General features: G+C 38.7%; 2 protein-coding genes across 2 annotated transcripts in view; both read left to right on the top strand.

Moving 5' to 3' along the window:
* The first annotated feature begins 585 nt into the window (after positions 1 to 585).
* LOC145896074 (uncharacterized) lies at positions 586 to 3,859 on the top strand. Its single transcript, XM_082984904.1, has 4 exons — positions 586 to 990; positions 1,187 to 1,347; positions 2,161 to 2,400; positions 2,645 to 3,859. The coding sequence occupies exons 1-4, from the start codon at positions 709 to 711 to the stop codon at positions 3,540 to 3,542; spliced, it is 1,581 nt and encodes a 526-aa protein (XP_082841030.1). The 5' UTR covers positions 586 to 708; the 3' UTR covers positions 3,543 to 3,859.
* Positions 3,860 to 5,322: 1,463 nt separating this feature from the next.
* LOC145895999 (dynein axonemal heavy chain 12-like) overlaps positions 5,323 to 14,432 on the top strand; it is a 28,824-nt gene continuing 19,714 nt past the window's right edge. Inside the window, exons 1-24 of the mRNA XM_082984788.1 lie at positions 5,323 to 5,587; positions 5,874 to 5,964; positions 6,053 to 6,079; positions 6,138 to 6,327; positions 6,514 to 6,589; positions 6,812 to 6,970; positions 7,321 to 7,516; positions 8,024 to 8,158; positions 8,408 to 8,618; positions 8,786 to 8,946; positions 9,047 to 9,156; positions 9,260 to 9,366; positions 9,534 to 9,688; positions 10,133 to 10,339; positions 10,622 to 10,826; positions 11,018 to 11,181; positions 11,509 to 11,694; positions 12,002 to 12,202; positions 12,379 to 12,573; positions 12,877 to 12,998; positions 13,306 to 13,534; positions 13,713 to 13,817; positions 14,011 to 14,118; positions 14,293 to 14,413. Coding sequence (XP_082840914.1) covers positions 5,385 to 5,587; positions 5,874 to 5,964; positions 6,053 to 6,079; positions 6,138 to 6,327; positions 6,514 to 6,589; positions 6,812 to 6,970; positions 7,321 to 7,516; positions 8,024 to 8,158; positions 8,408 to 8,618; positions 8,786 to 8,946; positions 9,047 to 9,156; positions 9,260 to 9,366; positions 9,534 to 9,688; positions 10,133 to 10,339; positions 10,622 to 10,826; positions 11,018 to 11,181; positions 11,509 to 11,694; positions 12,002 to 12,202; positions 12,379 to 12,573; positions 12,877 to 12,998; positions 13,306 to 13,534; positions 13,713 to 13,817; positions 14,011 to 14,118; positions 14,293 to 14,413 — 3,664 coding nt within the window. The 5' untranslated portion in view covers positions 5,323 to 5,384. The remainder of the gene's footprint in view (positions 5,588 to 5,873; positions 5,965 to 6,052; positions 6,080 to 6,137; positions 6,328 to 6,513; positions 6,590 to 6,811; positions 6,971 to 7,320; positions 7,517 to 8,023; positions 8,159 to 8,407; positions 8,619 to 8,785; positions 8,947 to 9,046; positions 9,157 to 9,259; positions 9,367 to 9,533; positions 9,689 to 10,132; positions 10,340 to 10,621; positions 10,827 to 11,017; positions 11,182 to 11,508; positions 11,695 to 12,001; positions 12,203 to 12,378; positions 12,574 to 12,876; positions 12,999 to 13,305; positions 13,535 to 13,712; positions 13,818 to 14,010; positions 14,119 to 14,292; positions 14,414 to 14,432) is intronic.

The raw sequence follows: 14,432 nt of genomic DNA, 5'->3' as shown, positions 1-14,432 counted from the left end.
TATCAAGATTGTGTATCGTCAGGTAGACAAAGGTAAGCGGAGATTGATAGCTTTAGCCAGAGGGAAAACCGAAATAGCTGTAGTAGCATTTCTGCACCGATTTACGATTGTACTGTATATGATACACAAGAATTTATAGGGTGGTGCGTTTAGTATAGACGCACGACGGATCACCAGAATGTTGTTTATTTGTACATCAGTCAGAGTTACAATTATTACCTGTTGATTATTATTCTTGACTGGAGTAACAACTGCAGCCCAATGCCTTGGGACAGCATTTTTTTAGGTTTTCATGTTTGCGTTTAACGCCACGAGGTTAACCTATATTCCGTTTATAAATCGCAAATTAAACTAATTAGCTGGATTTTGTAAGTTTTGTCCGAGCGGATATAGTAAGGATTTGATGTTAATTTATGCGCGAACTCAAAACATTATCTGCAATCGTTTCAATAAATTGGTCACGACTCTAAGGCAAAACAAACGCACTTCTTGCGTTGTCAGGGCAGTGATCAAACCAAAGTTTCCAATCGCACCTAACCATACACTTGGCCGGAGTTTAAACGCAAACACTTTTTCCTCAGGCCCTGCTCCGTCGTCGCGTGTTTTCATAACTCTGTATAGTGTACATATTGACCAAACAATTGGCGCCGCGTGTTCCGCTTTAAAAAAAGGCCACTTTCGTGCGTGCCGATATATATTAGAGGCGGCATGGGTGACAACAGTCTGTTGAAAAACATTCTCAGCATGGGAGACACAGAAAACAGCGACGTTGCGCTGGTCGATATGTACAGAGATCTCATGTACATCGGCGAAAGAATAAAGGCTGGAATACTGGCAGCGATCAACAAAGAAGTTGCGGCCAAGGCCAAGAGGTTAGAGGATGGAGAAGGAAGCGAGGAAGAAGAAGAGGAGGAAGAAAGTGAAGATGAAAAGAAGGGAGAGGAAGAAAGTGAAGAGGAAGAAGCTGAAGAACAGAAAACAAATCATAAGGTTTTTCTTTCGATGGCTTAAATCTAATTTTAAGCGTTTTGGAATTGTTAGGAAACACTTTAGTCAACCTAATTTTGAGACGATTTGTAGCCACTGGCATTAGTGGAGATTTCTACATTAGGAATATAAATCTGCGACCAACGCCTTTGGTCAAATTCATTGAAGTATATTTTGATCATGTGATTGCTTTTCACAGAAGAAAACTACTAAGCCTTTGTCAGACTTGGAACAACTTCTCCAAGCGCTGGACCTCCACAAACAACAGAAACAACATCTACTCATAAAGAAGGCGGTTCTGTTGAAATTCGAAGAAGCTTTGTTCGGGAACAATAATATTACTATGACGTTAGATTTGAGGTAGGTTTCTAGGAATTCGTTGCTACTTTTCATGATATGAAACTAACGAGTTATTCTGCGTTAAGTGAATTCCTATCAACCCAAAATGATCCAAATTTGCAAAGCTTATACGAAAATAGCTTCAAAGCAGCTTTTTTATCATCTTTCCAATGGGTTTTAATCTTTCCAAGAAGTTACAACACAACCCTGCGACTTTAGTAAAGGCGTTGATAACTTGTTTTATGACATGCCAAACACGTTCTAGCTTTGTTCGGCCAACTTATTGTCAGACATTGTGACGTTGCTCGGCACTTTGTGCGATCATAAAGAACGCCTAGGCGCTCAGTCAACAGAGAATAAGATGGATTGGCGAGCTACCGAGGCTGATTGTATCACGAATGAATAGCGCTGTGACATTTAAAAGGGGTTGTCGAATGTAAACTTTTATTGTACGCGCTATAAAGGATATTTGTAATAATCTTTTCATGGTTGCAAAACCAATAGAATATGGGTTGGGTACGTAGCTTTCAGTAGTATTATTTGTACCACAACTTCGCATGTTAATAAAACATTTAAGGCAAACAAATACACATTAAAAAAGCTTTTATATATGTTACAAACCTGGCTAAAACCACGGTTTTAGGTTTCTAAGTTATAGGCGCCACCATATTTTTAGTATTCATTTTAAGTTTTAGAATTTGCCAAACCTTATGTTGCGTGCATGCTATTGCATCTGAAGTTTTAAACCAAAATAACTATTGGGACTGAAATAATGCTTTGTTCTTTACGAAACAAATGAATGGAAACTTTTTATAATGTGACTATGCTTTGCAGACAACTTGGCGATGAGGAAAAGGACGGAAAATTGGAGGAAATTCTTGAGTGCAAGGATCTCACCCGGTATATGCCAAAGGAAGTGACAGAAAATGGAAACACCATGGAGTTTGCAGAAAAAGCTGCCTTGCGCGAATGCGTTAGCGCTGCTAAAAGCCCAACCGACATCCTAAAGCCGTTTAGACCCAAAACTCCGAAAAAGATCGCTGTCAATTTGATTCGACAACAGTACAATATCAGGTACGTACAGTAATTTAGCACTGATTAAGAATTACTAAGTTTGTTCATGGTCTGAGGGCGCCACACTGTCAATATTTTGAATCGTGATGTTCATACACTATTGTTATCGCAAAATTTAAAAATAATGTGTGTCAACTGTATGGTGATTTCCAATAAATCTTTTCAAATATTAGAAAAACAATTAGTGTGTTGCTTTATAGACTGGCATTGCCTATCTTTTAAATGTTCTCTTAAAAATTAAAAGGTGGAACACTAAGTCGGGAGAATCAAAGCCTTTCGACTTCTTCGATCTTCCCAAGCAATTTCGCAAGGGTATTGTCCGAAAAGCTCACATACAGACTGTTCTGTACGAGCACAAGGCCTCCATAAGCAATCTACCTTCTACACTGAACGTTACGGGGGAACTTGAAAAAGAGGATTTGTGTCCAGCTTTCGTGTACGTTAAAAAAGATCCCTATGCGAAAGACTCGTCAGAAGGCGACGACTCCACCCCCGTGAGAGCTAGAGATGACCCAAAATTCTCCTGGCAGCGGTGGGTGGTTCAATCGAGCGACTGCACCGAACTGGGGTTCGATTTTCCATCGGAGTTAAAATGGATTCATCCCAAAGTAAAGACTCTCATAAGGAAATTGTGCCATCCAATTCCTGATGGCTTTGATCCGTCCAGCACCGAAAACGTCATGTACCTGCTTGTACTCCACGATACCACCTCCGACACATTGCCTGACATAGGCAATACGAGTCAGATTTACATCGGTGGGGCGGACGAAGGTTTGAAGCAGAAGCTTCTAGAAGGCGAGGAGTGTCACTGCGGCCGAATCAAGAAGCTCTATGAGCATTTCAGTGGTATTGAGGCGTTTTCGCCCGACACCACAGCGCTGCTTATTGAGTTGCGTCTCCTATTGGCCTTGGCACGGCGCGAACAGTATGCACTCTTTGCATTGCAAACTTTCGACGATCCACGGACCCTTGGTCGGGAGCTTCACGATTTGATCATTCAGGCTTTGTACCTGGCTGACAACGAAATCTGGGGACCGTCTGTGAATATGAAGTTCGGTCTCAACGTGAAGGAAGAACTAAAGAAGCGCAGGAAATTCCTTCCGGACCACTTTCCTGGTTCTGGGAGAAAGAAAAGAAAATGAACACCTCCTGAAGTGAAGTTTATGGATAAATGCAAAGGAACTTCCTCGTGAATTTTGTAACCGTGTTATGCGACGCAGTGAGCTCCTTCAGTGGGAAAGTTTTTTTAAGTCAACTGTTTGTTCCCTTAAACGAAACAAAACGCCAACAGTATCATTTACTTGTGCGCATTTGTTTACTGTATTGAAACATAAAATTCTTCACGTAGTGCCTACGTTAAGTGCCGTCCAAACACAGCAGTGTTTATGATGTTTAACATTTGTACATTTTATTGTTTTTCCGCCAGTAAATTTCGCAGTATTAAAGCTGATATGTTGAAGATTTGTATTTGACTGGAACAAAAAAAGTTCTTCAAGCAAAAAGTAAAGAATGATTCCACAGTTTAGGTGAGACGATTTTGATCGAATGACAGTCTCGAAACGTTTTTTTAGATAGCCTATCAACTTTTTTGGGATATCCACTTGTGTATTGCATTGCCATGTACCGCAACGGCGTGTCACGGCACATTGATGCGTCGCGAGACGAAGCCAGGTGTGTCGCAGTGAATACAAATTAAAAAAACAATTGACAAAAAAGTTACGTCAAAGTGTAGTGTTTGCATGTTTATGACCCAATCAAATTACAATAATTGACGTTTAAAAGTAGTTATTACCAATGCTGACTGAATTCGCGATGCAACCAAAAACAAAACATATCCAAGCTGGTATGAATAAAATCATTCTTGACCTCCTAATTTATTTTATAATGTAAGTTTATGTATTTCAGTCTGTTTGGCGGTAGCTAACAATAATACACCTTTCATTTAAAGCTGGGATTGCAAAAAAAGTTTTTTTTTAGTTTTTTCAACTACCCCGTGCATTTATCCCTTTCAAAAATTATTTTGCCACATGTAGCGCTACAGAGCTCTCCGCAGTAACTAAGGAAACGAATCATGCGAAAAACTGTGAAAAGTAACACTGGATTTTACATTTGCGTTGGTTTTATTGATATTGTAAACAGGTTTGGCGACGTCTTTCATCATGAAATTAGTGTGTTTTGTAAATATTACAACTAACAACGGCCTTATTAAATATTCACAACAAAGCAGTGCAGTGGTTCTCAATTCTCAACCATTTTACATTTGCGGATAGGTAATATTTCAAAACAACTTTTATGATGATTTTATGAACCTAACATTAAGTTATGTATAATAACAGGTTCACAGAAAAATAATACTTAAATAGGCGAAAGTATACGTTTTGCACAGGAAGTATTTGATTTGAAAAATACTGTTATCTTCTTGATATAAATCGAGCTGAAGGCAGCCCAAACAAAGTTTCTAAAATGTGCGCAATATGCGTTTGGAGGCCGTGGACCAGTTAAGAAACATGGTCCAAGTTTTGTTCTATGCAGTGTTCCAAATTACAGAGTAGTCTTAAAACCTATTCTAAAGGTGTAGGCCTATGTTTACAATAGAAAGGGTTACTAATATGCAGATGTGTGACAAGATTTAATATTTTCTTCCTGAAATCTTTCCTTTTCCCATGCCACTTGTTGTGCGTGACACAGATGGAAACTTCACATTTAAAATTACATTTTTAAATAACCTCCTGTCAAATCCTCGTTTTGTAATTTTAAATGCAGACGTGTAGTAACATTCAAGTTTGCAGATGTGAGGTTTAAGTCCTGTTTATAGGTGCCCATGTTACAAGTAACCTATGATTTTTTGTGAGTAGGATGATCATCATTTGTTAGGTAGCTTTTTATATGGTTTGTATATAAAAGTCTTTTTCTTGCAGTTCACAACAAAAAAATATTTATTCTGTGTCCATAATGATATAAAGTTTATTGTGTAACCACAAAGTATGGCATCTTCCTCAAAAGAGAAGATGTCCAACTCTTTGGGCAATGGAGGTACAATGAAAAGCTCCAATCGCCAACGCCTTCCACCAATTCCAATGCGCAATGGAATGGCATCAGGGGGAGGCGGAAGTCGAGATTTTTCTAAAAGCAAACTGATGACATACAGAAGAAGCAAACACTACCAACAAGTTCTTAACAACATAATGTAGGTTTTATGCAACTTTTTCAATAAATTCCTGCTTCTAAAATCCTAAATTTCAATTAAAGTGACTTTGTTAAAATCTTCGGCAATATTATATTCTGCCGTGAACATTTCAGATTTGAGCTTTTTTTGAGATATAAGTCATTTGCTTTGGAAGGTTTTGCAGAGGAGATGTAAATACAGCCATGACAATTAGGTCATCGTATAACCTACAAAGCAATTTTCATTAGAAATAGATATTAAGGTTTGTCCTAATTGAAATGCTATGATTTCTTTGTTTTCATCTTAGTATCAAGGAGGCCGAACAGGCAGCTGAAGAAACAGCTGAGTATGTTCGACGAGCACCAACAAAAAAATCAGAGCCAAATATGCCAACTGCGGTATGTACAGCATTTATCTTTTGTAATCTACAGTTGTATAAGTGAAAAACAATAAATATCGATAAAGTTATTTTTTCTTGCATTCTAGATGATGAGCGTTGAACGAAAGAGACGGGTAAGAGAATGTTTAATGGTTAACAGTTAATATGTTTGACTTTTTTTTCTTGTGATAGCAAATGTACATGTACATGAAGAAATGTGTTGAATCTGGCCCAGTTGTACCTTTGCAACAACATTGGCTGGATTCCATTTTGGCCAAGGTTCCACAACATTTGCAACAATCTAAGCAGCAGAAGGAACTGATAAATGACACGTTCGCAGAAGTGAAAATAGACTTTGAAGCAAGTTCCAAAAAGTCTATGGGTGAGAGCTGTTATGTAATATCCATCCTCAGGTGTTAAATGCCCTTTTTCCTCTTATTACCACTGACCTTCAAGCAAATTAAACGTTTTCTTGATAAATGCATTTCATTTCTAAATATTTTCCAATAAGTTTTTTGTACCAACCAATGGTTTTACTTCTTAACCACAAAATTGTATTTTTATGTAGTTCAACATGTGCTGTTGAAACCATCAGTAAAGGGGCTGGATGAGGAGCAAGCCGGACCTCCACCCTCTGAACCAATGTAAGCATACTTTTAATTGGTGAAGACCTTATCTAATCAAGGTCAATTTTTACTATTTAATGTGTCTTGGTTGTCTAAAAGTGTTGTTTCTTATGTGTAATTTGACTCACAGTTTCAAATGGTCATTTTTATTGTAAGTTGTGACATGGCTATTTGTTTATGTTAATTTTTTGTTGATTTTTCTCATCTAGCTTAACTCTATACCAAACTTTTTCCTATCAGGGGAATTGATTACTCTAGTCCTTGGCACAACACCTTCGTCAAAGCTAGAAATGATATTGCAGCCAACTTATGGATTACCCATCAGTCTATGCAAACTGTTCTGCAAATGTGTCAGACAAACCTACAGTATATCCTCATGGTGGATCTGTCTGATCTGAGGTAAAAAAACAAACTTTGGGACTCGAGAGTAGCATACTTAAATTTAATGCTCTTTTATTTGGGCTTTGTGAAATTGTTTTGGGTTTAGTCCATTTTGTTTAGCATTGAACATTATTACCTTTTATAAATTCTTCAGTTGTTTTTCTGAAAGACAAAACAATTGTTAAAATTGCTCATTAAGGCACCAATATATATTTTAAAACTTGTAATTTAAGTTACCTACTTCATGGTAATGTACCTTGAATGACTTCATCTTCACGCATATATTGTATTCTTCTACACATATCTTGTTGTTTTTATGAACCCCAATTTGTGGGTAAAAACTAATCACACTGTATCTTGTGATGTAGAACGCAGGGACCCATTGATATTGAACATCTGCGTAACCATGTAGCAATTGAATGCGAAAAATCCGAGGATCGTTTGATGCAGAGGTGGTATCCCAGGATCATAAACGTATTTAGCGATGACCAGAAGTTCAAAATGATCAAAAAGGACAAACTTGATTCCTTTTATTCATGTGTCACAACGTTAATTTCCAATCAGGTAAATTGGTTACATAAGTTTTAAAAAACAAAGTGCATCAATATAGACGACTTGCCTAGAGATTTGTCGATTATGGTTCTGCAAATTAATTTTCTGTAAACACCTCGTAGACGTGTTGTAATAACGAAATATCACCCCTCAGTTTTAACCTTATGTATACAACGTTCCACGACCCTTTCTTAAATTACAGTTGTGACAGATACTTGATCTGTTATTTTTTGTATTTCATTGTTATCGTCGTATTGGTCCCTTGGACATATGTTGTTGCATGGGGACAATTACATTTTCAGTGCTTCCCGTTTTCATAAACGCTTTACCTGTCATATTTTACTGTGATGGAGTTTTTTGTGAACATTAGCTTTTCCAAAATACAACTCCATCAGAAAGCGCACCCCAAACTTCACGGTTAATAAACAATATTTTTGTTAAGTTACCTGTGTATGTACCAACGTTTTGTATTGTTTTGCTTATTGACTCGCATACATGTATTTGTAATGTGTTCTGCAGCTAAAAGATCTCGTTGCGCGATCTCTCGAACACTGGGTGTCACTGTTTGATTTGGAATACAAATTCAAACTTCCCATCTTCAAAATGGAACTCACTTTTGATGAAGGCAAAATGGAATTCTATCCCAGTTCCCAGGTAAACTTACTTCCATTTACATTGAGGAAAGAAATCATTATTTAAAACCACAACACATGGAAAATGTTGGAAGCGACCAAAGCATTTTGTGCAAGGATGGTTTATGTATGTTAGGTTTTCGCTTCCTGTCTTAGATACATGAAAATGTTTTTTTAATCGAACATAGACATTTGTAATGAAAAGCAAGCATTTATACTACGATAATTTTATGTCAACATGACAATATTTAGCATAATATTTTCGTTTCAGGACTTGGAGGAATGCATCCTGTTCGTTGCAGATACGATCAGCGGAAGTATGCACAGCGTTCCCACCGTACAATCATGGCTTTCTGGCTCGTCGTCCACAGTGAATGTGGACACCACAGTGGCGGAACACCTTACGAAGTGGGTGAAGGTGACCTTGAGAAGAGCAGTAAGCAAAAACTTTGAGTCCGTCCAGGAACACATGGATTTCTTTGGTAAGCGTGCCACAAGTAATTCACAGAAAAGGCTTTGCAAAGTCCAATCACCTTGAAAGATTTGTTTACAAACATAATTTAAAAATATATTTTATGTGAAAATCAGGATAAGAAAATGTAAATTTTCAATTACAAATATAATGCAGCAACAACACACTTGCTTTCAGTGGAGAAATACAGTTACCTTGTGAACGGCGAGGCAGCTGCCGATATTGAAAAGTTCAAATCGGAGGAACATTCTTTTAAAGATTACTGTACTTACATCGACCAGTTCCGCATGGTGGCAGCAGAGATTATGGACCTCGACAGTATTGTTCATTTCGACATGGTGGGCAGTTTATCGTGTCGCATCTTTTGTAGCCTTGGTGCAAAATAACTTATGAAGAATGTCAGTTTGTACTGCCACAGTAAAGCTTGTTTGTTTCTAGGTTCGTCTGGATTGCGAGGACATCAAACGTGGACTTGTTGACTACGCGAGGCAACATGCAGACACATTGCTCGACCGACTCACGGAAGATCACAGATCCGACAATGAGGAGTAAGTGTGTGTGTGGGTGTGTTTTGATGTCGGGATTGCATTTAAACTTAGCCCGATGCCTGTGTGCAAGGTGAGTGTTACTGACTTCGCTGTTTGTTTTAAGCATCTGCAAACGTTTCGAACAAATTAAGCAGCGATGTCTGAAACACCCTGAAAACAGCGAGGAGATGATGAGCATGATCGATTTTGTGAAGGAAGCACGAACCACCGGTAAGTTTCCTGCGAAATATTTTCTTCATTAATTTTTCCTGGTACAATAAATTTGTTACAATTAAATTCGCTTTGGTTCCACTCTACCGCTGGAAAAACTTATGTCAAGCTCTCAATATACCTAAGGTCGCAAAAGTCACTGTTCGTAAATATCTTATTATCCGTAGGGGTGACGGAGCTTAAGGAAAGGATCGGAGAGAGTCACAAGAGGCTGAGCTTCCTCCTGGATGTCCACATCTTTACTCAGGAAGACGTCGAACTTAACAGCGCCGTGATGACGTGGCCGAAAACAATCCAACCTATCTTTGAACAAAACGATGACGTGAGTCGCTTGGTGTTTATATGTGGTCTTCAGACATAATGAATATTGAGCATATATATAATGTGAAAATTAATTATTGCGAAACGGTGCGCAATATTCAGTCTACTATCAGTGCTTCGGTTTATTTGGACCCTGGTTTGACTCATGATTCTGATACTACACCTACATAAAAACTAGTTGATTTTGTGGCTTGAGTAACCCCTTTTATAAAGTTACAACCGATAAGAATAAGTTTAAAACTTCGATCGAAGTCTGCTCGGCCAATGTGTTCAATGTAAAAACAACGTCTTCATTAAACCTTGCTCACAATATGTGACATGTGTATTTTTTTCTGGCTAAGATTGTGGGTCAGGATGTAAAATATGAAAAAAATAAATCGTTTAAATAAAATTTACTGCATGCCCATTTTCCAAATATTTACATTCCCCCCCCTATATTTTTCAGCTTGTTGAAGATTCAAAGAAGGCCGGCGAGCAGGAATTGTTGCAGAAACGCGAACGAGTCGAAATGGAACTCAACAAGTTATGGAGGAGAGCGAGCGAGTTCGAGGAATGTGGAGAACTGGACATGATGCAACAATACGTGAATGACACTCGCACTGTTCAGAAGCGACTTGCCGAAGCACAAGAGCAAATCTCCTTCATCAACAAGGTAACTGTGATGTTCACAGCGTACATTCCTAACGTAAAATGTCTTGTTATTTATAGTAGAACTGTACGTTTAATCTTGGCTATAGGTGACTGGCAGGCTTTATTTATTTTGGGACTTAAAACCTTTCGTTGTAACATTATGCGTTTCTGTGGCCGTCCTTTCTTTTTAAAATGATACTTTTGCAGGTTTCGTCAACCACAATAGGCACATGTCAAAATATTTGTTTAAACTTCGTTTAACAAACAAAAACCTTTCATCGTGTTTTCATTTCTACAACCACAGGAAGAGGTGCTTTTCAAGTGGGATCAAACGAGTTATCCTCTCGTGGACAACATCCTCACTTCAATCGAACCCTTCCAGAAGTTGTACAGCACAGTATTGAAGTGGCAGAAAGCCGAGAAACGTTGGATGGATGGTGAGTTTATGAAGCTGGAGAGTGAAGCGATCGAAGGTGAAGTCGACGAATTTTGGAGAGAAATCTACAAAGGTGGGTCGGCGTTCAATAACCGGTGGACGTTGTATTTCGTCAATACATAATATTTATAGTCAGTTAGTTGCTAATGTTTGTGCGTTTTTTCACCTTGTCCAAACAAACCAAACCTTTTTTATCTCCACCAACTGTGTATGGTAATTATGACAAAAGATATCCTTACATGTCTTAAAAATCCTGTTTTGCAGCAAACAAGAGTTTTGTTCTGAGGAAAAAGAAAATGGAGGAAGAGAAGAGAAAAAATGCTCCTCGAAGGAGGAAGATTGGACAGGATGAGGAAGCTGAGGAGGAAAAGAAAGATGTCATCCTTGAACTCTGTTCCGCTATCATGGATGACGTCAAAGAGTTTAAGGTATTTCATTTGTACCAATGGGTTCCAAAGTATTTGCTTCTGTGTTGCATCATGACTTGTAAGACTATACACAAAATGGTGAAAGTTTGTACATTTACGTATGGACCACACTTTGACGCATTTGAGGACCGTTTCATAACAAATAGAACTTGTTTCACTGCCTACTTTTAATCTTCTTTCCACCTGTAAACGATTATTTCCAATACCGATGAACGTAAGAGATGTCTGTAGAGTTACCGTTCACATACCTTATTTAGATTCGTAAAACCAAAATATTTTTATACGTGCGTCAACTACATAGTCTTCTGCAGTGAGTTGTTTATTCAGGAAAACATTCCGCTCATCTCGACTATGTGCAACCCCGGTATTCGACCTCGTCACTGGGTGAAGATGTCTGAGATATATGGTGACGATCTGACTCCGGATGCCGGAACTACGCTGAGAAAAATGCTGAAGAAAAATCTCGAACCGTTTATGAACGAGTTTGAGACGATCAGTGGCGCCGCAAGCAAGGTTTGTTTATGAATGTTCATTTTACAAGTACATAGGTGCAAGCTAATGTCAAGGACTGCAACATTTTCTTTTCGTAAATGGCCTTCGTTATCATCAAGCATTGCTTCGACCCTGATCAGGTTATCAAAATACTTGATACTACTTTAAAGACACGAATTGTTATTGGCACCAACATCGTGTTGTGGATAAAATCGGTTGGCAAAGATTTGACTTCAAATAATATTTCATATTTCGCGCATATTACCTTTCCTTGCGCATCTTTTCACAAAATGTGAGCGTAATATGGTCGATTTTTCTCTGTCCATAGGAATTCTCACTGGAGAAGGCGCTCGCGCGCATGAAGGAAGACTGGGGCGAGATTTGCTTCAACACACTCGAATATCGGGATTCTGGAGTGTCGATCTTATCTTCCCTCGACGAGATTCAGACAACACTCGATGATCAGATAGTCAAAACCCAAACCATGAGGGGGTCCCCCTTCATCAAACCCTTTGAAGATGAAACAAAGGTAATGCTCGTTAAACAAAACTGCAGGCTCTTGAGAATGCTTTTGCTTTTTTGGCACACAAATGCTTTCTTGCCGACCTTACCAATAAACTGGTTTAAAACAGAACGAAGAGTTCTTCACAATATAATAACCAAGCAAAAATATATGTGTTTTTAAACTTGGTTTCTCGCCCACAGCTGTGGGAGGAACGCTTGGTCAACATTCAGGATACGTTGGACGAGTGGCTCAAAGTACAAGCACAGTGGCTCTACTTGGAGCCCATCTTCAGCTCGGAAGACATCATGCAGCAGATGCCTGAGGAGGGACGACTTTTCACCACCGTGGACAAAAACTGGAAGGAGATTATGCGATTCGTCATTAGAGATCCACACGTGAGTTCATTGTGCGGTTTGGAATTTCTACCGGGTATGGCAATACGTCATCGCAAATTTCCAAAAATGTTCAAAACAATTCCCCAAACATCTTGTGAATTTGCTAAGTCGACCGTTTTTACTACTATTGGTCCTATGGCAAAAAATGAAACGAAGGGAACAACTTGTCGAGATGTGTGACACAAAGTGTCAATTTTATTGGTTTATTATGTGGGAAAAATATTCTGGTCACGTATTCAGGGAAACATATTCCGTACGTGTTACATAACCTAAAATTAAAAACACTTTTTTACATGTTTACAGGTGATGGCCGCAACGTCCATGAAAGGCCTCCTACAGAAGTTACTGGACAGCAACGGATTACTTGACAAAATCATGAAGGGTCTTAACGCATATTTGGAAAAGAAACGTCTCTTCTTCTCACGGTATGAACGACAGAATATGTAAAAAGGGGAAGATTCATTCGCTTTAATATGTGTATTCATACTTTTGGGAAGTTAATACCATGCAGAGTCTACTGATTGGAACCAAAGAACCAGTGTCTTTTCAAGTCATCCTTTTGAAACTTTTTGCCTAAAAGTGAATTGCAGATGCAATAAAAACCAAGTTCCACCACGTGCAACTAATAAATACATCCCATCGTTAACCTGAATCAAAAACTATTGTTTTTTACGGTTTACCACTAAACAAATTCTTCACAATTGTCCGTTACTAAACCTCCTCCTCTCTCAGATTCTTCTTCCTCTCGAACGATGAGATGCTTGAGATCCTCTCGGAGACAAAGGATCCCACCAGAGTTCAACCTCATCTCAAGAAGTGCTTCGAGGGTATCGCTAAGCTGCAGTTCCTCGACAACCTTGACATCAAGGCGATGTTCAGCAGTGAAGGGGAGAAAGTGGAGCTTGTCGATCTCATATCTACGTCAGCGGCAAGAGGGTCTGTCGAAAAATGGCTGCTGCAGGTAATGGCTGCAACATAATAAAACTGTTTGTTTCGGATTTTTAATGCGTTTCAAGCAAAGCAAACATATATTTTCCAGTATTTTTGGCAGTGTGCAGCAATGTTTTTTTATACATTTTTTGCAATAATTAATCAACAAATCGCTACTGAAAAATTACTGAAGCGTTTTTACTGTTTAGGTTGAAGAAGGAATGCTCAAATCCGTTCGTGACGTCATAATTCGATCAAACGAGGCGTATCCAGAAGTCGAACGACATCAGTGGGTAACGGAATGGCCAGGCCAGGTACACAGCGGTGTTTACATATTTCGAAAAATGAGAGTTACAAATTACAAACTAACATAAACATTTTTACTAAGACTCGTAAAAGTGAGACAGCTTCTATTGTATGTTATTGGTATGCCTCTGTGTGCAAGGTTATACGACAAGACGCAATATTCAGGTAGGAAAATATATTTATTTTTATGTTTTTTGACAGGTCGTCCTCTATGTGTCTCAAATGCATTGGACCACCGAGGTTCATGAGGCGTTGCGTGCCAACGGGCTGCAGGGACTTAAGGATTACATTGACGTTTTGAAGGAACAAGTAAGAATAATTTTGATTCTATGTTGAGAATTTAGTCCAGATTAATTTGAGAAAGAATGTGGCCCTTTCTTTAACTTCAACTCTTAGTTTTAATCTTTGCAATGTATTGCATTGTGAACAATCAAAGCACAACTATGAATAACCAACAAAACCCGACATTCTATTTGCGCGCAGTTAAGTCATATCGTAAACCTGGTCCGAGGCAAACTCGCCAAACAGACTCGTATCACTCTCGGTGCCCTCGTCACCATCGACGTACACGCACGTGACGTCATCCACGAGATGGTTGAACAAGGTAACCACGACAAAGTTGT

This window comes from Ascidia mentula, chromosome 1, assembly GCF_947561715.1.
Source record: "Ascidia mentula chromosome 1, kaAscMent1.1, whole genome shotgun sequence".
Taxonomy (NCBI): Eukaryota; Metazoa; Chordata; class Ascidiacea; order Phlebobranchia; family Ascidiidae; genus Ascidia; species Ascidia mentula.
Note: the sequence above shows the minus strand (reverse complement) of the source record. Positions and strands in the feature narration are given on the sequence as shown.